The sequence below is a fragment of the Poecilia formosa genome, unplaced genomic scaffold, assembly GCF_000485575.1.
Source record: "Poecilia formosa unplaced genomic scaffold, Poecilia_formosa-5.1.2 Scaffold5, whole genome shotgun sequence".
Classification (NCBI taxonomy): domain Eukaryota; kingdom Metazoa; phylum Chordata; class Actinopteri; order Cyprinodontiformes; family Poeciliidae; genus Poecilia; species Poecilia formosa.
The window spans coordinates 2,025,504-2,048,318 of NW_006799944.1; the positions used below are offsets into that span (position 1 = coordinate 2,025,504).

The following is a 22,815-nucleotide window of genomic DNA, read 5'->3' on the forward strand; positions in this document are numbered from 1 at the left end:
CCTTTATGTGGTTCTGAAGGTTCAGGTCAGAGTCCATCACTACTCCCAGGTTTCGGGCCTGATCGCTGGTTTTAGTTGTTTTTTGTGTATCTTTAGGTCAAAACTCTTGAGTGTGACGATAATAAGGTTGGAATAAAAACTGTGCAAAGTAATGTTTCAAAGTTAATCAGAAAAGAGACATAAGAAACATCAGTGAAACAGTTCAAGCCAGACAACATGCAGCCAGTTGGACCCAAGAAGAAAAGACCTTATCTATATATAATCTTATTTTCCCCTAAAATTTTGCACTTGGCTCTTCAGCAGCAAACGAACATCCAATCACATCAAAACAGTAAACTCTGTACCTTCAACACATCTTTACAAGGATGTTAGCTTGTGTCCCTTCACCTCACCTTACTTATCCGTGTAGAGAAAAAGCCCACTTTATGAGCAGGTAGCTAAAAAAAAAAAAACCCACACAGTTAATCTTTAATTTGGTGTTGCTCCAATCGGAGCTCAGTCTCTGCTGAATCATTGAGGTGTTTATGTATCCATATCTGGTGAACCTGTTTCCCTGGTGTCTCGTGTTCTCATGGGTAAAATGTTTGCTTTCAAAGGCATGCCACCTTTTCCTGGTATCTGTCCAACTTCACTGGTTAAATTAACCTCTGCTGCACGTAGTTTAAGTGGCAACATTTGGTGAGATTTGTAGTCGCAGCACGGCAGTAATACACTTGTATTGCACAATCATTGCATTCAGTTTGCTTGGGCGTTAAAAGAGGCCACGTCAACAACACACACGAAGGTCACCTGTGGCTGACAAAAGCTCCGCTCATCAAGGCATTTTGTTTTTATTTACAGTAAAGAGGTAAAGTAAACTCAACTCATTAATTTCAAGGAAGCCACTGCACCCACTGAAACCCCTGTGGCTTTTAGGTTAAAACCAGTCACAGGATGCAGAGGTTGACTTTTTAGCCCCCTTCTGGTGATGTCTGGCTGGTTGCACGTCTTCCTGAGTCTGATTCCTCTCTTTGGTGCGTCATCCGGTTGTTGTTTTTCGCTGTGGATTTCTAGTTGCTAGCTAGCAGCACCCTGTGGATGTGTGCTGCCGTGCCCCTGGCTGCAGTTCACACACTCACCCTGAATCTGTCTTTTTTTTTTTCTTCTTCTTCTTCTTCTTCTTCTTCCAGGCAGTGAGGTGGGGGTAGGGTGGGGGGTGTTTACCATGCTGTGGAACTGCCTGCCTGCATCCCAGCTTGTGTGCCTTACCCCCAGACTCAGACCAGGAAGACTGGGGGAGGGAGGGAGAGAGGGATGGAAGAAGGGAGCACTGCATCTTTCTTTTCCTTCCCTTCCTCTCTACCTCCTTCTTCAAATTTCCCCCTTCCTCCACTCTCACTTTTATATTTCTTGTCTTCGCCTGCCCTCTAAAGGCCAAAGGGCTTCGCGCTCCGTATGTAAATGTGTGTGTGTCTGCGTGTGTGTGTGTGTGGCCGCCAGGCTGCATCTGGCGGCTGCATCAGCCAGTGGCTTTTTCTCAGCGTGTGAATTCTTCCTCTCACTGCTGTAGCTTCACAACTTGGGATGTTTTTCATCACATTCATGCACACACACTTAAAGGACGGTGTAATTACCCTATGCTCTCTCATGTTCTCCCTCGGGTGTTATATTTATCACCGCTGGAGCATTTCTGACACCCAGCACCAATACCTGAATTCACTTCAGGCACCGGTTCTTGCACTAAATACACTTCCCTAGGCGTATCACACCACATATACATTTATAACCAAGTCAGATTATCTCATCTATAGTTATGCTCAAGTACGATGTTTGCTCCATTAGCATATAGTCGGAGTTACATTCCCCGGAGCTTGTGAGTCTGTGATTTCTGTTTTCGGTAATAAACATGTGGCCATAAACCACAACAAGAAAGCAAGTTTGATATTTGAAAGAATAGAAAAGAGAAAATAAAGAACCGGCATGAAGGCAAATAACACAAACTGCGGTTGGAGCGATCCGGTTAGCTTTCAGGCAGACAGGTTCTACAAAGAGCCTCACAAACCAAGCCCAGGGCCGTGCTGCAGGGACGCCTTCCCACCCCTCCTTCGCGCTCCAGTGTCAGACCTCTGATTGGAGCCCGTCTGTCAACTGGGTTTGACACGACGACGGCGGGGAACTCTGGGGAAACGGGCTTGTGTTTCTTTATCTCCTGGATCTGCTGCGAGGAAAACAGAGCTGCTCTGGAGGCACGGCAGACAGTAAAACTAATAACACCGGAGAGCCGAGTACCGTCATTTCAGACTTTTCTGTCGTCTGTGATTTTCACCAGAGCGCACCAAGAGGTAACTTTTGGTGTGAGACTTATTGATTAAAAAGAGAAAAAGGTAATGTTGCTCCCCGTGAGATCTCTTTTCAAAAGCAGGTTTTAGAGTTGGTGAACTTTTAAGTTTGTCCACCAACTACTGTGATGAATCCAGTTTTTTTTTTTTTTACAGTTTTGTTTGGAGGAAATCTACTTCTAAGTGTATCCTCCCCTAGTGCGTAATGCCTTAGTTAGCGTCACGCAGCCACTCCTCCTGATTGAGAACAGTATCGACGCCGGCTCCTGCTGCTGCCGAAGACAGCTTGTTACAGAAACCTGGTGATTATGTCCCGCTGTGAACATCCTCACTCTCCCTCACTTACACTCTCACATCACTCCCTAACCTCTGCCTTTCTCTTGTGGCCACTTTGGTCAAATTTGCACTCTCACGTCCTTGACTGCTGCCCCCCAACCACTGACCCTCGTATTTAAAACATCCACGCTTATGTAAATGTTTATGTAGATTAATGCCACAATTTATGCAGATTTTTTATTTTTTTTTGCCCACTCAGATTTGAAAGACTAAAAGGCAGATGAGCACTTAACTTCTGTTGGGAGCTCTCACAAATAATCTTAAGAGCCGAAGTGTACCAATCAGAAATTTGGTGCCCATTTCTGATCTCCAGTTTTTGCAAAGCACCGACCTTCTGATGCCAGGTCTTCTTTAAGAACTATTAACAGATTTAAACCTCTTAGCTTGAGCAGCCATCAATTATTTTTATTACTGGCAGAGGCGACATCAACTAATTTAAAACAAGGACCAAATGACTGCCAGTTTGGTCCTTGTTGTGCTGTGTTGAGCGTTACCAAAACCCTGTAAGTCACGCTAACCCTGTGGTTCTCCATGTGTGGGAGGAATGTGAAAGGGAACCTTGTTGGTATTCATTTTTCTAAAGTTTTCCAGCATTGCACTTTTACAGATTCACATTTCCTGCATGACGGTAACCTCTCAGCTGGATCTGGTGGTAACTGCTGGAGGTCCACTCATGATGGGCTCTGACAAGTAAAAGTGTTTCCCGGCAGCAGCTACGCAGAGTACCGCGGGAGAAGTTTACGCCTTCGATCAATTTAGAGTCAAAAGTGCTGTCTCGCAAGAAAAGGCGCAGGTACAGCATCCGTCTGAGTAACGACGGCGCCGCATTGCTGTTTCACGCTGCATAAATGTTGCAGACACACAAGAGATATGAAAAGAGACGAGGACGGATACTTGCCAGTAAAGAGCAGAGATTTGTTATTTTTGCGTAGTAAACATAACTTGACGTTTGTCTCCATTAAGTCAATGCAGCTATAAAATATTGTGTTTTGTTGGATTTCTTGGGCTTCTGTGCAAAAGTGGATTGCAATAATTTTTCATGTTATTTTAAAAATTGAACATATTTATTTGCATCCATGCTCGTTTTAAAACGACCACAAAAACAAAGAGTCACGAGAACAAAAAAAAGTTAAAAAGGGACAACGTAAAAGAAACAGAAACTCATATTTTACATAATTACTGTCATTGTCTCAAGTATACGCAGGTTTAGTGTAATTTAAATAGTTATTTTAACTAGTCAAACTAAACTTTTCTTGATTTTTGAGAACTGTTTCTTTATTTTTAAAAGAATCAGAAAAGGAAATCAACAAAACATAGTTACTTTCTTTTTGACACAAAAGAAAATAAGGGAAAAAAATGTAAATTCGGTTCTGTTGGTGGGTGCAGCCTTAATGGTTTAAGAACCACCGTGTAAAAAAACAAACAAAAAAAAACTAAAAACTTTTCTGTTGTAGCCGTTTAAAAATAAGACGAGAGGAAGGACAAAATGAGTGGATAGATGTTGAAACAATACCTGTATATTCTATGAAGAGCTGTCAGCCATTCATTCAGGCCGTAAAAAAACATGACAGGACTTCGTTGGATGGTTTCCATTTCCTACGTTTGTAGTTTAGCAACTTTTTCCAAGGAACTGCCTTGGGGTGTTTCGTCAAACTGGCGAAGGAGTAAAACTGATGTGCAACTGATTTCAGTAGATAGTAGAATTTGTACATTTTGGAAGCATTTACGAATGACAAAGTTAAGTGTATACGTTCTCCAGGGGTAACGTACAGAAAATGAGCGTAGGGCGTTCGCTGATGACCAGACTGTCAAAGTCTTGACCAGCTGAACAAGATGTGAAGAATTCTGAATTATTTTGTTAGTTTTACATTTTTTTTTATTATTATTAAAATGCCAGCAGGGAGGCCCAGTATGTATGGTTTATCCTTTGTTATAACACACAATCATCCCTTCCTTCTGGTTTCACACTTCCTCCAACCTCACAGTGTCTGTCAAACTGCAAATAAGTGCCAGCAGTGTAATCAAGCTGCCCTTCAGCTGTGAGCGTGTCATACAGAGCCTCCACAGAGCCGTAAACCTGCTCATAAGTGGTAGTAGCATTGCCAAGGTTGAACAGTCAAGTGCCATCAAAAGCAGTTTGCTATAGAAATGGGTCCATCTGAAAGCAAACAAAGGGCTCACTCCCAACTCGACCCGCTCTGTAGACTAAATGTGCGCGGGCCTGTCTGACGCTGGAAAATGGCTTTCAGCCTGAATAGAGAGCAGAGAAACAAGGTGGTAAATGTCAGCATCAGAACTTTGCCTGCTTTGTGAGGGAGAGAAGAAAGTGTTGCATTCAGCACCGACTGTCAGCTCAACGCTGAAAACCGCCCAACAACCCCCGAAAAGGGGAAAGTCAAGGTCGGCGGAGACGTTTTGAACGTACACAATTAAAGCTGTACATTAAGTGTTTATTTTTACGCTCACGAGAGATTTGAATTAATGGAGAGCTTTGCCGTCGCCGTTGACTCCCTCGTTAAATTTCCCCAACAAGCCACATTTTTCCGACGTCGGACTCGAGGTCTACTGCGACTCGGCTGCTCCCTGTACCTGCGTCGACGGCCATGAGCTCACTTACAGCAGTGAATCAAAAAAAAAAGAAAAAAAGAAAAAAGCTGAGCCTCCGTCAGGTCACTAACCCTCTGCGCCTTTAACACAAACACAAAGTGACCTGCCAGTCACCGAGCTAAGGCGAAGTGTCAGCTGAAGTTAGCGCTGAAGTGAGCTAATAGGCCCGTCTGGCGCTGAGGGCCGGTGGGAAAACAGCTGTTCATTTAAGCCTTCCACTTCTCACACTGTGCGTTTGGATGCGAGTTTGTCTCACGGAGCGAATGTATTTGTGCGCGCCACCCATTTCTGTTGCCTCGTCCTGCCGTTGACCCGTGTCGTGTCTCTTCCGCCTTATTTGATAATGATGCCGCAGACTAAGGTAACTTGGCTGCAAATCTGTTTCGTCTGTTATCACTGAGGCTTAAACTCGCTGCTAACATTGAAATCATTAACCTCCACGTTTAAGGTCGGTGTGCTGTCTTACCTTAGATGACCTACCAATGTTTCTGTAATGTTTGCGTTTTATTGTTTCTTACAACTTTTTTTTTTTTTTTTTACTTGTATCCCTTCAACGTTTTCATACTTTGTCACGTTGGAACCACAAACTTAATTTCCTGGGACTTTATACATTTTAAGATTTTTTTCTTTTTTTAAAATATGCAAATCTCGTAAGTTGTACTTTTCCAAAGCTGTTATTTCATGTAAATAAAGTACTTACAAATGAAGTAGTCATCCAGAAGTTTCTTTCTTCTTTGCACCATATTAATAATGCGGTGCTTTATAAAGCATATTACCCAACAAAACACTTTCTGTTCTTCTTACTTTCAAGCATTAGTTTCAGATTCATTTATCTTTGTAGTGTTTCTATGCAAAAGGCCCACAGTGGGGCTGTCAGTGTATCCTGTCACATTGCTTGAAACCTGGTCTTAGCGCTGTCTGATCTTAATCTGGATGTCTCTGTCTCCCCCAGGCTCAGTTCTTCTCCAGCAGACCGACGGAGACCGACAGACTCCGCTGGATCTGGTCTCCGCACTGAGTCAGAGGGAGGAGCTCCTCCGCAGCGCTCAGGCTGGGGACTCGGCCCGCACGAACAAAGACAAAACTGAGGTCTTGAACCTTCCTCTCCTCGAGGCTGGATCTAGTCTGCTGGCCCACCTCATTTTCTCCTACCAGAAGGAGAGGGGCCTGCCTGGCCTCACGCAGTCGGGGAACAGACCCCACACTCTGGTCTACAAGCTGGCCGCTGCGTTGGAGAAGCACTCCCTTCAGAAAGTCACTTCGGACTGGACAGATCAGCGGGCGGTGAGGCTGGCCGAAGACGTGGAGACGTTGCTGAGGCTCAGTCGAGGAGAGCACAAAGAACAGGTGTCTGCTGCTGCCAAGGAGTGCAGAGGAGAGAACACGGTTTTCCTGATGGAAGCACTGGAGAACCTGCAGGCTAATGGCAAGGCACTGGTTGCTGATTTGTAAGAAAAGATTGAAAGGGTGGAAAAAAAATTGCACATCCTGTCATTGAGGGGTTTCCATAATGGTGCAATCCCCCATGCCCACTGACGATGGTTTGTACATATCAGTATATTGCCCTCAAGTTCTTTAATAAGCTGGTGATTTAGAAGTAATTTCTACAGTGATAACTTGTTGTACTTGTGCTAAAAAATATAGAGTCTCTGTTTTGACTTGACATATATTTTTCAAAAAAAAAATGTTTTGAATGTAAAAGTATTTATGTTTTTTTTTTTACTATTTCCAGCCTCGTATGAACACTAACATTTTCATGTGGACTACCTCCAGTTTCACTTTTACATGGCTACTTTCCCTGTTGCTAATAAATCTTTTTTGTCATATAGATTTCTTTTTTAAAGAACTGTTTAACATGTAAAAGAAAAGTTCAAATTGGTTTACTGTTCAGGCATTAAAAATCTTAAATATTTAAGAAAATTACAATAAAGAAGGTTAAGGTGTTTGGTTCTAACAAGCTTCTTCATCAGCCGCTGCTCCCTGTTAACTCAGTTATTAATAGACTCAAAATGAGAAAACAACTATGTGAAAACATTTAATACCAGAAAGCAGCGCCTGGCAGATGAGTGCTGGTACTAAGACCTAGAAATGACGGCCTTATGTAAATGTGAGTGTGAAGAACGAACCTCCTTAAAGTTGTCTGGAGTCTTAATTTAAGATAGTTTACAGTTCAGACGTTTTCATTTATACCATCTCTCTTTTTGATGCTGCGTAAGATCTGTGAAGTATATATGTTTTTTACTTAACTCATGTCAGACGTAGTAAAAATATGATAAAAAGCAAGAAACTCTAAAGCACCGGTGTAAATAAACGGTGCATGTATATTTTATGATTTTTTTTTCTCTCTCTCTCTCTATGCTCATTCTAGGTCTCATAAAATAGTGTAGCCATAAAATCTGCTAAAAAAAAGAACAAACTCCATTTGTAAGTTTAGAAGGCGCTCTTAAACGTGGATTTTCTTTATTATGCTGCCTCTGCGAAGAAGTTGGCAAAGTTGTTCTGGAGCTCGAAACCAGGGATCCTAGATACATTTTCAGTATTTTCCAAGCCCCACATTATGGGAAAGTAAATATATTTGTAATTCCCAGAGTTATTTTCTATCCCAGTGTCCGATCATTGCATCCAGCTACCTGTTAAATGTGACATATGCATCGTTATTATTATATTATATTATATTTTGAAGAAAAGTTAGGATGAGGGTTTTCTCTATGCCCAATTATGGTTTTTTTGAAAATTGCATCACAGTATTTGCTGCTGCTGTTGAAATGGGAGGAAGGCAAATCGAGCCAGAAGTGTCCCTGCAAATGCTGCGTCAATAACATCCACACAAAGGGAAGTTGATAAAAAATATTTAATTGAAAGTTTTTGTTTCACTAGTTTTTGACCCAAAATAAGCCACATTTATCAGATGATTATCGTTACTTAAATTAGAGGTATACGACATATTATGCCCTGCCAGCTGTCGTGTCTGTAAATCTCGTTGATTTGTAAAGGGACACACAGAGATGATGTCACAAGCAGAAGATTTCGCAGGCAGACAAGACAAATATAAAAAAAAATAAATAAAATAAAATCAAGGCAGGCAACACACCTACTTTACAGTATTATTACCAGAATATCAACAGGCATACTGTATAAAATACAACCATACATTAATCAGTTAGCTATATACAGTATTCTTTAAAAAATAAATAGTCTCATTCAAATAAAAGTGCTTCTCTTTCCTTTACACCTATCAGCCCAATACATTCTTCTTATACATTTTTTTTTCTCTACATGATACAAAAATCACGCTTTGGTTCGCTGGTAAATGCAGCCAAAACCATAAACCAACAACAAAAAGAGACATTTGGATGCATTACCACACAACACTCACAAATCTGCAACACACGGTCGCGGACAAATTAATTGATACCCCAAGTGAAGATTTGAAAAAAGCCAGATTTTTTTTTTTTTTTTGCAGCAACAGCATTATCTAACAATACAAATATATTTATTTTAAATCCAACCTTAAATTGTATTACTTTTTATTAGTGGGGCTAAGAAATCATTTTTGTAAACTCACAAATGGCAAAGTAATTGGTAACACTGCTTTAAGAAACAGGAAAGTACACTAAAGCAGCAAATGAAAACTACAAAATTGGAGAAACTACTGTAAAAAAAAAAATGGCAACAGGTTGATGTGAGCTTCATTTATTAAGAAATCAAATGGGTTGTGACAGTAATTAAAGCTCTGTTTGTCATGGGACGAAAACTACGATCTAAATAACTGCATACGAACTTAACTCAGCTTTTCTATCTGCGCTAGCTTGTAATATTATTGGGTGATGCGGCTGGGTACATTAAAGGCATTTCCCCGCTAAAGCACTAAACATTTACATGGGTGATCATGTTCTTCTTATTCGTTCTCCAAGACAAAGTAATTAAAACTTCTGACAATGTGTCCACTGTCAGAGTCTCCTGTGGATAAAGTGGTGAAATGTATTAGACAAAATTCAGGTAAACTTGCTTAGAATTTATCCTAAGAAATTAAAAAGTCTGAAAATGGGCCTGGAGACATACAGTAGTTCATTTATCGCCATGTTTTGTTTTGTTTTTTTCAAAAGAAGCTTCCTATTTTAATTTCTTAGTGTTGATTTCACAGGTAGCTCCTGATTTCTGCAACAGACATGCATGGAAAATTGGAAAATAAACAAAACCATTCAACTGGTCAAAACTATAAACTTCTACCTTGTGGAGATCAAATTACATCTGTCTTACATAAAAGGTATGTTGTCTTGATTTTCCTGTTTTTGCAGAGTAGGCAAAGTAAGAAAACAGCAAGTGATCGATTACTAAGTAGGGTTTCAAATAATCTCTGATCAATTTAAAACATATGTTATAAAAATGGTTTAGGTGCATCTATTTACTAGGAACTGTTAGAATAGGTACTGATTTCTTAACATAGCAATTTCCCCGCCAAAGATTTTTTTATTTTTTTTTTCCTGTGTGAGATTATCCTGTTGCAATAAAAAAATTAACACAAATTAAGGCTTTTTATACTCGGTACCAGGGGTGTCAACAAACGGTACAGGCGCTGTTGCAGTAAAAACAAAAGTGTCAAGTATTCAAGCAGTTCATTGGGCAAAACTAAAAAAGCCATCCCATCAAGTCGCTCTAAGAAAAGTTTATTACTGTTGTCCAAACGGATCAGACGATAAAATCATTTATCGGAGAACGGAAACAAACTTATGAAGTGGAGCGGAGCTTCAAAAAGGTGAAAGGCGAAAGGCGGCGGCACAGAGACAGACAGACAGACGAGGGGAGAAGACGACAGTAGATGCTGTGAGCTGGGGTTTTACAGACTTAAAGACCCCCAGACAAAGAAGTGGAAGCAGTGGGAAATGGAGGCAGGGATCAATAGGATGAGACAGGACCTCCTCAAACATAGCCTGTGCTGTGATCTTTCAAGAGAAGCTCTGCAAGAAGCCCAAGAGACCATCTCTTCAGACAGGGTCGCAACCCTGCTTACTGACGAATGAGGAAACCGCAGAGAGAGCAAACGGGGAAAGCATGACGGGAAGTGTGTTTTGAAATAGGATAAAACACACGCACACACACTCACGGACACGCACACAAATATTCCTCCATCCCTGACATCTCAGGCCTAAGTCCCCTCAGAGCCTTGTCTTGTCACACAATGACTCGCTGCTCATCAAGCATCTCCACAAAGTCAACACCGAAAAACAGCTGGTCCCTCTGCTGCAGCACACACACACGCACACGCACAGACACACGTGCACACATCGAATCTGAGTGTCAAGTCTAGAGCTGGAGGGGAGATGCAATTGTACCACACACTGACGCTGAGAGAATCTTTGATTGCATAAACGTGTGTATGCAAACACTCCTCTGTAAATACACAGCGCACACGAACGCGCCCGTGTCTCTGGAAGGGCTGATCAAAGTTGAGCTGTGGGCACAGGAGGTGGGGCAGATGGAGAGGGCGGCCAGCCCGGGGCGCAGCATCATAGAGAGCATGTTTGCATGTCTGCGTGTGCATGTACGTGTGTGTGTGTGTGTGTGCTTGGTTGAGAGGGAGAAACTGTTCCTGCTCAAATATGACACTGTTTTGTTTTTTTTTGTTTTTTGTTTTATCTGCGAGCAAGTAGTTACAGTGTGCAAGACTTCCTACCAGAGATGCGTTCTTTCTGTCTTCCCCTCCTGAGAGGGAGGAAGAGAGGCTGGGGCTCTTTGTGTCTGCGTGCGTGCCCGTGCTGCAGCAGCACGCCTCGCGTGTAAACGCTTTCATGTGTGGCCCGCCAAGGCAAACACACAGGGAGATGAGAGAGAAAGAGACCGGCCTTTCAAACAAGATTAGGGCTGTGCCTGCCTAAAGGCCTGCCTGCCTGCTCCATGACACTCTGCATAGACCGGGTGACATCTATATAAGAACAGCGGCAGCAGGCCCAGTCCGCGGCGCCGCCTCACTGAGAAGGTGTCGTACCGACTGACTGACGACCGCACACTTTCTCGAGATCCAACGCACCGAATGATGTCATACTCGACCTCGTTCCTACTCGTTGGGTTTAGGGACTCGCTGCTCATCAAGCATCTCCACAAAGTCAACACCGAAAAACAGCTGGTCCCTCTGCTGCAGCACACACACACGCACACGCACAGACACACGTGCACACATCGAATCTGAGTGTCAAGTCTAGAGCTGGAGGGGAGGAACCCACAGCCTGTTGGTCCAGATTCGTTTTCGCAATTGCATCCCGACAAATTAGATATTATGTTATTAAAACGTATGTTATTTTATTGCAGTATTTTTGGCACCGAATTGCAAATTGTTACCTATAGTAAGATATCTCTTGGTTTGGTTTAAGAAATTATAGACGACTAACAACAAAAGTTTTTATAGTGACTCTTCAGCTTCAACTGTTGGATCTGGAGTCTCTTCATAGATTGTCTAAGGGGCCGGGCGAATTTTACTGGCTGAGCACAGTGATACCGTGGTTATTAAAGCAGGTGTTGGTACGTTTGGCAGTGTAGGCTGTTACCGAGTCCTGCTGGGAAATAAAAACCAGACTTAAGAGGCTTGGTGTCGATGCAAAATGTAAAACCCATCTAATGTGCCCCCATCTGAGAAGAGATCTGCAGCCCACACTCAGCAACAATCCAGTCCTTTGATTCCTTCATCAAGGTGAGTTGCGCCTCACGTTGTCTCTGGTTCTGGAGTGGCTTAACACACAGGGTGGTCCACATCCTGGCTTACATCTGCGCACGGTGGCTCTCGGTCCAGCCGACGTTTTAATGTTATTTTTAATTCACCGAGATGCAAAGGAGCATGTCTGGAGCCTCCGGACGAAATCGGCTCGCTAATTTAGACAGCGACGACCCAAATTACTGCCGGCCAAAACATAAAAAAAAATCATCAAAACATTCAAGAGGAGATAAAAAATAAGGATGCAATAGTATAAAAAACAATTAGAAAATAGAAACATTTTACCAAAAGTGTTTCAAAGCTGTATAGTACAAGCTAAAGAAATGTCAAGAATGATCGTTTAAGGCCTGAATCAGTTACCTACAAATAATTTAACTGTACCTGTTCGACTACTGTGGCAAGCACACACACACTCCCAGAGGGCAGGACACGGCAGCTGACATGGCTGATAAAAAAAGGACTCAATACATAATGCATACAATACAACAATAATAACAATAACAATAATAATAATAATAATAATGAGTTAAAGGTTTCTTGAAGTCTTTGCTCATACAAAATTATATTTAGAGAAAGTGTAAAGCCTCCTGAAGGGAGAAATGAAGTTTAACAAAATGAAGCAGGATATAAATAGAAGGACGGTTCAGCCCAGGCTTTGCTTCTCAGCGTCCAGCATCAAACCAGCAGGAAAAGAAACGAAGGAGAGAGGAGTCCGTGGGCGCATGCGGTGATCTACCCGGGGTTGTTTTTCTTCCTTTTATTTGGACTGGGATTGGGATCCAGTTTCAGCTGTTGGTACTGCACCTGTTAAAACACACACACACACACGCGCGCGCGCGCACACACACACACACAGACACCAGTCGGTCAGGTGGAGAGAGCAAAGGATGCTTGAGCAGCACAGAGGCCCCTCCAGAGGCTCCGGTCCAGCTGTGTGGAACGGCGGCCTCGGGGAAGGGATTACACACTGATTACAACGCGCGCACGCACAGATGCAGGCGTGCACGCGCTTCAAAAGCACTGAAGGGGAGCGCTGTTGATGCAAAAAAAAAGGTCCACATATGCTCGCGCAACAAAAACACACCCACAGATGTGCAACAGTGGCCTACAGGAGGGGATCAGACAGACAAACAAAGAACAGGGCGAGGGCCCGTGGGACAGATTGGACAGCCAGCAGTCATCCCAGCAGAGAAAGGTGGAAACGAGAACAGGATGTTGTACAAAACGCTGCTTACAATACCTGACCCTGCATGTGAATCTGGAGTTACATCACATGACATCAGATTAGAATATTAACTATCAATAACCCCATGTTCTGATCTGATCCCGAAGGGATTTTTTTTTTTATTTATTATTATTTAAGGTGTTTGAACTATTTATTGCACAATGTACAAATCAACATCCGCCTCATCTTTATGGCTGCACCAACGCAGTTAAGCAGCCAACTAATGAGAGTTTTCATTCCTCTAAAAATATCTGCTTATGCTCCTTTTTCCATGCAGGCTTCCAAAGGCTTGACCTTCAGTTCTGCCTTGAAGGCTCATGTGAACATGAAGGATTCTGTGGTTTTGGCCTTTAAGCTATTTCTCTGACTATAACAGGCTGTGCAGTGAATATACAGTTATAAAAATAAAAAAAAAAGCTAAATCAAATTAAACTTTTCCTGTTTCATGGCAATTAGGGTAACCAAAATTATTTTGATTTGCGAAATACCAGAACAGTGAGAGAGAGGATATTATTATGGGAGCCCAAGAAACAAAAACAACATAAAAAGCCAGATTATAGTCTACAAATTAATTCAGGATCAAAGACCTTTTTTTTTTTCTTTTTTTTTTATATGGACACGCGTCTCTTGGAATGATAAAACTAAAACTGAAATGTTGAAACACAATGTTGAAACCAAGTCCTGCACGCACTACAAATGTAAGTACACCCCATCAGCGTATTAAAGCTAACTTAACTTGCACAGGCCTTTCATTTCATTCCCTCCACATGATCACAACTGAATGCAGCAGCTGTCTGCCCTGCGCCAGCGTTGGAAGCACTCAGTTGATGACCCAACACTCAATAAAACAGAAACAAAGTGCTCAGAGCAGGCTTGTGGAGGAATTAGTCGATTTATGTCTCTCGGAGGTACGCCCAATTATCTGCGGGCTTTAAGATCATCAAATGCACATGAATAAATTACAGAGACTGCCAAGGAGGAAAAGCTAAACTGTTATACTTAACTAGTGGGATATACTGGGTTTTATTACTGTTTGTAACTCACCGAGGGACTGCTTTCTAAGAAAAGAGAAGAGGTGGCCTGTATCCACAACTCTGAAACGATTGAATTGGTGTAACTTCATTTAGTTTAAACAAATGTACGACATACGAGTGATTCTAAAACAAAATGATGCAAAGGCTTTTACAGAAAAGAAGGTCAGATGAGACTAAGGTGGAAGTTTTTAGCCTGCATAAAAAAATGTCATGCGTGACGAAAAACAATCACTGCAAACACTCGAAACACTGTGTGAAAACACTCTGTGTTGTAGGACACCTTTCCTCTCCAAGAACAGGTCAGCTGATCAGATATTATGGGAAAACTAAGTGGCTAATTGTAGATCAAACCCTGTTAGAAACTGGAGGTTCACCTTGTCGTAAGACAGTGACCTAAACATTGGAATGGCTTTGATGAAAACATGACGAATGAAACATTTTAACAGCTTGAAAACCCATGCATAATTTAGCTTCCACTTCACAATTATTTGCGATTGTCTCAAAAATAATACGCTGTGGTTGTGACGAGACGTAAAAAGACTGAATCGCCGACTTAAAGACAAAACAAGATTTTGGAAACTCTTACTACTTCACACCTTCACACGAACTTCAACACTGTCAGTGGGAAGAGTTGCACATTTTTTCCAACATGACGTGATTTCCCAACTGGTGCAAAACTTACATCCTAGATAAAAAAACCTGTTCTGACCTGAAAGTGATGGGTACTGTACATCAACGCAGCAGCCGCAGTGGCTGAGCAACTAAAGGCTGTCACCGGCAACCATTCGCTTTTCAGACATCCAGCTAGCTCACACAGATTCAAGAAATTGACAAGCAGTAGCCACTGAATCAGAATACTAATATATATATATATATATATATATATATATATATAAAAAAAACAGACTTAACAGACTCGGCACCAAAGAGCCAGAATCGTCTGAGAATTCTCTCCTAAGTTGACGTACTACAGGCTACTCTGTTTGTCTGACTGACTGACACCCTCTCTGATTCTCCAGGCAGACAGCAAACTCACATCAGTAATGTTTCACTGCTTTGTCTCATGGTGGCTCTATCTGCTGTGGACGACAACAGGAGCGTCTCAGCGCCGGCTGAGAACAAGCCTTTATCATGTCTCTTGTACCAGCCCATTCTGACGGTTCAATAAAGCCTTTCGGTCCTGAAATGCACAGCAGACCCTACATGTAGCAGGAACTGTAACGCCTGCATGGGCTCCACGCCACCAACATCACAAAAAATTTGACTTCTCAAGTCTGTATTAATACAATTTTATAACTGTGCCGTTTAAGCAAACAGAGACTCATTTATGTACCTGTGCCTCACAGCGGTGGTTTTCCCACCATCCACTTCCCACTAGGCTTTCTGGGTCCTCCTTACTGTGAAGTAGCATCCAAAGGAGCAAAAGCTCAGATGCACTGCATGAGGAATCAGTGACGCCTGTGCAGGACTTAGTGGCACAAAGTAGAGACAAACTGATGAAAAGACAGGTGAGTCACCTGGTCTAGTGTTTAATAATAACTTTTAAAAAGAATTTATGTTTAAAAGTAACTAGACACTGAGACCTTTACTCCCATTTTTCCTGTAAACTTAAAGATTGAACAGTTTTTTTTTTAACTTCCTGCTTTCTCCTGGTAATAGTTTGTGTTCCTTGATGAAGAGAAAAGGTAAAATAGAGGGAGACTTTGGCCATCTGCTGATTTGCTAATCCTGTAACGTGGATGTGGTCTCACTGAAACTGAAACAATTTTATAACTGAAACGTTATTTCAGCAACTGAAGTGAAACCCCTAAATGTTCTCTAGTCGCAGAGCGACATACTTGCCCTGTTCCATCTGGAGTCTTTCTTATTTTATCCAATCAAATATATGGTCACCCGGATAAATAAACCAAGTATTGCCACTTTTAACAAGGTGAGCAGCGACTTCTGAAATGAAATCAGGATCCCTTGAGGCGCTGACTCCTGCTGCAGTCAATACTAAATGAAGCTCCCCCAAAACTCTTGAACTGGTTTTGCTTCACAGTACTCTGCTCTGGTTTTCCTGTTTGCTTGTGCACATTTTTCTACAATACTTTTTCCTTCCACTCAACTTTCCATTTTTTTTTTTTTTTTTAATCTTTGGAAACAGAACTGTTTAAACAGCCGGCTTATTTGGCAGGAATTGCCCACCTTGTCATTGACTGTCTGGTGCAAAGCTACGACATTTGGAAGCTTCCTCGTGATAATTTAACAAAACATTTCTGTAATAAAACCCCCTTTTTATTTAACTTATATATGAGATTCATTTGAATTCACTCAAACAAATAATCTGATAATATTCAAATTTGTTGAGCTGCTGATATTAAACATTTTTATTCTTAGTAAAAAATAATAATCTTACACTCAGCCTGTGCTTTAAAAAAATCTAACATAACACCAAAAGTAGGGCAGGTACAGTGCAGGATTACTTCACGTTATCGGTCCCATTTACACGGCCAAACACCTACAGCAGCAAAAAAAAAAAAAAAAAGAGCTGCACAGCAGTTTAATACTGCACAGTGACGTTTCTGTCCAAACAAAAACTCTTTGTAAACGCATGCACACAAAGAAAAGTTTGCTTGTCAGTGGGAAGTGTGGCTTTTCCTTCTCATGTACAGCAGCAAAGGGGATCAACAAAAAGAAATGGTGCGAGAAAAAAAAAAGAAAAAGATTTCAATCAAACACGAGTTTTCTCTGTGAAGAGCTGCCAGCCAGGGAGAAATGGGGCTCATACGTTACGGGTTCAATTCTTCTTCATAGGCGACAGGCCAGACTGATGCTACACCCTTGGCTCCCTGCTCACCTCACCTAATACCACACACACACACACACACACACACACACACACACACACACACACACACACACACACGCATACACGCACACATGCCACTTGCTTAATCTCAGCAATAAGACAACAGAAGCTAGTTCAAGTTAAAGAAAAAAAAGAAGCAGGGAAAAGTCAGAGTGGGTGAGGAGAAAGTGGGACGTTAACAAAATAAAAAAATAAAAAAATAAAAAATAGCAGAATTGGGTAAAAAGCAAAAAGTGAGGTAATGCAGCAAGCACATAACCAATTTGGAACACAGGCGGAGAGCTTAAAGGAAAAACAGACAGGAGAAGAGGTGTGTTAAGACCCAACGCTGCTCAAAGGCTGCTCCTCCACCCTCACTCCGCTCCTTCTCCCCAAATGTTGACAGTACAAGTGCAAAAACAGGCTTTGAAGTGTGCTCTGCTGAAGGGGTGCCGTGTACCGCGCGTCGTGCCTCGTTTAACAGCGTTACCCATAAAGCATCCCGGGACCTGCTCCTCCCCGCCTCTCCTCACTGTCTTTCATTCTCTTTCTCCTTCTCACATTGAACCTTTGACAGTGTTTTGATGATGCCAGTGTGGGCAGACATGCAAGGTGGGTGACAGTGAGTAGAGAGAGGAGGAGGGGGGGGCGAAGCAGGTAGGTGAGTAAATAAACGAATTCAAAAATAGGAAAAAGGGGCATAATTTTAATGATACCAGATACTTTAGAGAAAGAAAAATAAAAAAAGAACACAAAACTTTGCGGTTTTCATCTCAGGTGACATCTAATGGAGCATGAGGGTTATTAAATGGTTGCGGGGAAACACTAATGTGTGCAGACTGAAGATTCAGCACCCAAAGCCATTGTGTTGTGGTAAAAGAAAAAGCGTGCCAAGGTGACATAAGCCAATAAACAAACAAAACAAGAAATGGCTCGCAGAGAAAATGGAAAATCCTTCCTATTAGTTGCTGTGACAAGACACATGCTGAACAGGGACTAATTGCCCCTTTTTTTTTTTTTCCTTTTTTTTGGGTGAAATGTCTCCAAAGTGGGGAAGGGCAAAGCGAAGGGGAAAGACGCTTCTACTGGAGGTGACTGATGATATCTGGCAGTGTTTCAACCCTTAACTATCCTGCTTTTATTTCCTCTATGTCCACTGAGGTTTCACTGCAAACATAAATGGTGCCCAAAAATATTAACCAGACTCCCTGCTGTTCATTAGGCCCTAAATTGGAATTCATGCTTATTTTTGTATTGGGGATTTGAACCAGCTCCTTTACAGCTATCATAAAGGGCCACTTGGCATGCTAATTGCCTTGGCCCTACTTATGCTCTCCCTAGCTCCCGTTCCTAATGGTGTCATAAAACACACTAGAAGCTCGGGCATGTCCCGAACGCCAGGTAGGGAATACTCTGCCTGCAATGTGAGTGTTTTCAGTTCAGCCTTGTTTAAAAAAAAGAAATGGAGGATTTCGCTGATAGTGATCGTAAAGACAGCAGAGGCTGGTGTAACATCAAAAACCAAACATAAGAAACCGCTATCAGAACAGGGGTTTTTCTCACGCACATTAACCGATACATCACGACTGGCTTTGAAGTGGCTGCTCAGGGAGGGGGATAACAAACTTAGCGCAAAGCAAACCTTGCAGGTGGTAAAAGGAACTGCAGCTTATGTAAAACAACAGGGGTTTTTAAAGGATGTCTGTCAGCGTTGTTTTGGGTTGGATGGTTGCTTTTCACAGTATAAGTGCCTAAAGAGGGACAGTTAATATCTGATCTGTAGCTGATGACTGTCTTACCGTTACTGCCAAGATCCTGCACCAGCTCATCACTGTTCCTTCGCTGGACCACTTTTGTTAAACGCTGCAGACTAGACAGATGGCTATCACACTCGACCCATGTCAAACTTGCCAGAATCTATAGCTTTGAGTCTGACACATCAACTCTGAGGACAAAATCTCCTCATGCTGCCTTAATTTGACCCATCCACTAACCGGTGCAAAGGTGGAAAATATAATCTCTGTGTTATCTTTCTGACCAGAAATGTTCTTCTATGTTCTCTTAGTTTTAGTTTCAGAACATGGAGGTGTTTCAGACATTGGTGGTGTTCAATTCAGATTTGAGCTGTTTCAACCTGGTAGAAGTTCATCTTGGACTAGCTGTTAGCTTTAGCCTTTAGAACCAACTAACTTGGATTTATACTAAACAAAGACCCCAGGAAAAGCAGTCGCTACAAGTGAGGCCGTCGTCATCCGGCTCCATTTTTAAAATCCTGAACTATCCCTTTGAAGTGGAAGCAAAGCTTAAAGCTAAAAGCTGCTGCCGCATCAAATGTAAGAAGTAAAAGAACTACACTACAAGAGATTAAGCAACAAATCCACAGCTTCTGTGGTGCTGTAAAGCTACATAAGTTATTATAGCCCAGTGTGACTGCCCTTTGTATATAAAGTCATTAGAACCTCATCAGTTCTGCTTGCACTGAAGCACCTCTAAATGATGCGGAACGGTGGACCCGACCCACCTTAGGTGCACGGCAGCTGGGAGAAATTGTGGGTGTGATTATGTATGTGTGTGAGGTCACACTAAGGCCCTGAAATAGCACTTCATTAGTCATCCACGGTGTCAGGCACAGTGGACCTCTGCACCCATGCCAGCGGGCTCCACAAACACGTGCCCATGAGGGGGACGCTCCATTTGGATCCCACCATCACCCGAGAGCCTCAAGGGCTTTCAGTCCACTAACGTCTTTGACCCAGTAAGGCGAGGGGCAAGCAACAAGATGGGCCCACCACCTGAGGTAGAGCAGAACGTTCCGTTCTGTTTTTAGCCAATGACCGCAGAGAAGGGTATCTTTTTTTTTTTTTTTTTTTTTTTCCAAAACGGACTTTTGGATTCAGTGAGATTTTGCAGTTTTTTGACTCTACTTTCTTAAATCAAACATCGCCCTGGATATAGTTCATTTGAAACAGTCAACCCTTTTTTTTTCCTTGCAACTTTTTTTCCAATTATCCGTCTCTCAAATTTATTTCTTTTCAAGTTTTATTTCTGTTGGTTTCATTGCTTTGCAAGACTCTGGCCTCTCAGTGACACAGGGCTACAATTTCCCTTCCTACAGCTTTAGGACTGAGCTTACAGTAGCACTTACAGTATTACTTTTACAGTAGGTGCAATTTCAGAGGTATAGCCACTGGACCAGAGCAGTACATCTGCCCCCACCCTCCCCTAGCCAGCAGGCCCTCATTAGGAGCCTTGTAAAGGGCTTGTACCTGCCAGGCTTGGGCCTCTTCACCACTACACACCCGCAGGCTTCAGGTGCGTAAGGTGGCTGCACTCCACCAGAGGGGACAGCTTGGGCTCATTTAAGTCGATGGATTGCTGCAGCAGCCCCCTGTAAACTACAGAGCTGTGCAAGGGCAGAAAGAGGGAGTGAGTGCGGGGCGTGCAGGGGAGGGGGCGGTAGGTTGGGGGGCAAGGATTATGACCCCGTAAAGATGAAAGATGTGGGCAATGAGCAATCAAAGAGGAAGTGTGTCAGTGCTGATGTGGCGGGGAACTGGTAGAGGTCCCAGGTCCTTCAGTCTGAGCCCCCCGTCCGTGTGTATCACAGCAGGACATTAACGGCCACAGTCGACCCCATCGGGCCTGGCTAAAGCCACTGCGAGATGCAGCTTAATTGGTGTTTAAATTGCACTTTGTCTTGGGCCGGCAACAGTGTGGGATAGTTATTGCTCACACATTGAACCTAAGCAAGCATCTGATTCCTTCAGTCATAAAGTTAATCTGATCTCATGATAAATGTTGAAGGAAAACCCCAGGGTGCCATTTAGGCTGTTGATTTACACTCTGCTCCAATTACCAGCATGGCTGAAAAACAGCAGCCAACTGTAATTGTGGTAGAGTGTATGTATGGAGTCAGTCAACCTAGTTATATGCGGAACACTAAACTCACTTAACCTTGTTATCTCGCAGCGCAGCTCCGGCCATGTAAGAGGAAATTAAATTAGCGCGGGAAGCTTTTAATGGAAAAACACTCAAAAAACAGCTTTACATTACTTTGATTAGACGGCTAAAACAAAGAAGCATGTGTTCTGAATGAAGGTGGGAGAAAAAAAGGGCCAACTATGCAAAGCAAGGCTGGCAAGAGAAACGAGACAGAAGATCATAAGAGTGATTTGCAAAAGTACTAATGCCATGGAAATGATTTTGTTTTTGTTGTAGTGCAACCAACACGACTTCGATCTTCTCTGTTGAGATTTTATGTGATAGACCGATACAAAGTTAGACATAATTAAGTGGAAAGAGGTCTCATTTATTTATTTATTTTACAAAACTCTTGATAGACTGATGTGAAAGTTGATTTAGACCCTTTCAGATACGTCTCTATAAAATCAGGTCCACCAGACGTAAACCAGAGCATAACTTTAAAGCAAGAAGACATAATGCTTTTTATCGGAGACCACTAATTTCTAAGTCATATGTTTACAGTTGGATGTAGTTCTGGACTTTGACTGGACCATTCTAACACATGAGTATGCTTTGATCTTACCTGTTGCATTGCAGCTCCGGTTGTCATTGTAATGCTGGAATATATGAACTTTCACCTTATGCTCAAATGTTTTGAAACCATTTACAGGTTTCCTACTGGACTGTCCCATGTTGTACTCTGTTGCATCAGCTTTTCGTTCAAGATACAGTATGTTTGAGCTTCCCCACAACCCTGCGAGAAAAAGCCACTACAGATGATGGATAGATAATTGGATGGAATTACAAACTAAATTTGACTCCATTGTATCATCACTAGGAATGAACTGGAATTGAATTTGGCCACATGATTAGACTGATTTTATTATTTCTGCGTATAATTTGGATCTATTTGTCTTGTAAAGTGCATTTAGATAACATTTGCTGTGAACCGTCTATATTACTAGATAAACTGAATGTTCTCTGAGGAATTTCTCATTCACCGTTTACTGTGATCAAGCCGTATTCAGACGGGTCTCACTATTTACAAGCTGACATTTGAAAGCAATCGGTTGTTTCGGTTGCATTTTGTTTAGGGGTGTCAGATTAAAGGGAACTAAATGCAAATGCTTTTCAAATTTGTTATTAGTAAAAACAACTTTAAAGTCCTTTTCTCTCCACTTCAAAATGATGAGCTACTTTATGCCTGTCTACCATGTTAAATCCCAACAGTATTTAATGTCTGTGGTTGTAATATAACATTACAACTCTGGCATATGTGGAAAAGTTGTTCAAATAATTTCACCAGACAATGTAAATAGAAACTTGGACTTGGAACCATCAGGTGCGACTTTGAAAGTAGAAGTTGACCCACCACTTGTACATCCGAGGGCACTCTGGACAGAAAGTCCAGCAGCTCGTTGTTGTCAATGGTGTAAGGGTCCCGCAGTTTCTTTGTGAACTTGTTAACCCCTGTAGCAGGAAGAAAAGTAAACAGACAGACAGACAAATAATAAAATATGCTATAAAATATTCAGGAATACTAAACTTTCAATTCTTCAGCATGTTTTTTTTTTCCCCCAAAAAAATAAATAAATGAAAATAGGCGAGCAAATGAGCTTTTCTATTTATTTGCTTTTATATAGTACCTCTGAAACGTTTACATGCCCTTATTTGATTGTAATAATAGTAATTTCCAACATTAATTATCTCAAAACTGGGCAAGACCCTCAGCCCCAGGTTATCTACGGATATGTGTACAGGTGCATTAAAAAGAGAGAATGTACGTCTGAAGCAGT

General features: G+C 42.0%; 2 protein-coding genes across 8 annotated transcripts in view; one reads left to right on the top strand and one right to left on the bottom strand.

Moving 5' to 3' along the window:
* Positions 1 to 11,337, top strand: part of slf1 (SMC5-SMC6 complex localization factor 1) — a 44,857-nt gene extending 33,520 nt beyond the window's left edge. Inside the window, exon 18 of the mRNA XM_007562784.2 lies at positions 6,214 to 11,337. Within this exon, the coding sequence (XP_007562846.1) occupies positions 6,214 to 6,713 (500 nt within the window). The 3' untranslated portion in view covers positions 6,714 to 11,337. The remainder of the gene's footprint in view (positions 1 to 6,213) is intronic.
* Positions 11,338 to 11,364: 27 nt separating this feature from the next.
* The window catches only part of mctp1a (multiple C2 domains, transmembrane 1a), a 139,040-nt gene continuing 127,589 nt past the window's right edge, over positions 11,365 to 22,815 (bottom strand). For all 7 annotated transcript variants that reach the window (XM_016677008.1, XM_016677000.1, XM_016676986.1 and 4 more), the window contains 2 exons: positions 22,392 to 22,489; positions 11,365 to 12,771 (listed from right to left, as the gene is read on the bottom strand). In XM_016677008.1, the coding sequence (XP_016532494.1) occupies positions 12,700 to 12,771; positions 22,392 to 22,489 (170 nt within the window). In that variant the 3' untranslated portion in view covers positions 11,365 to 12,699. The remainder of the gene's footprint in view (positions 12,772 to 22,391; positions 22,490 to 22,815) is intronic.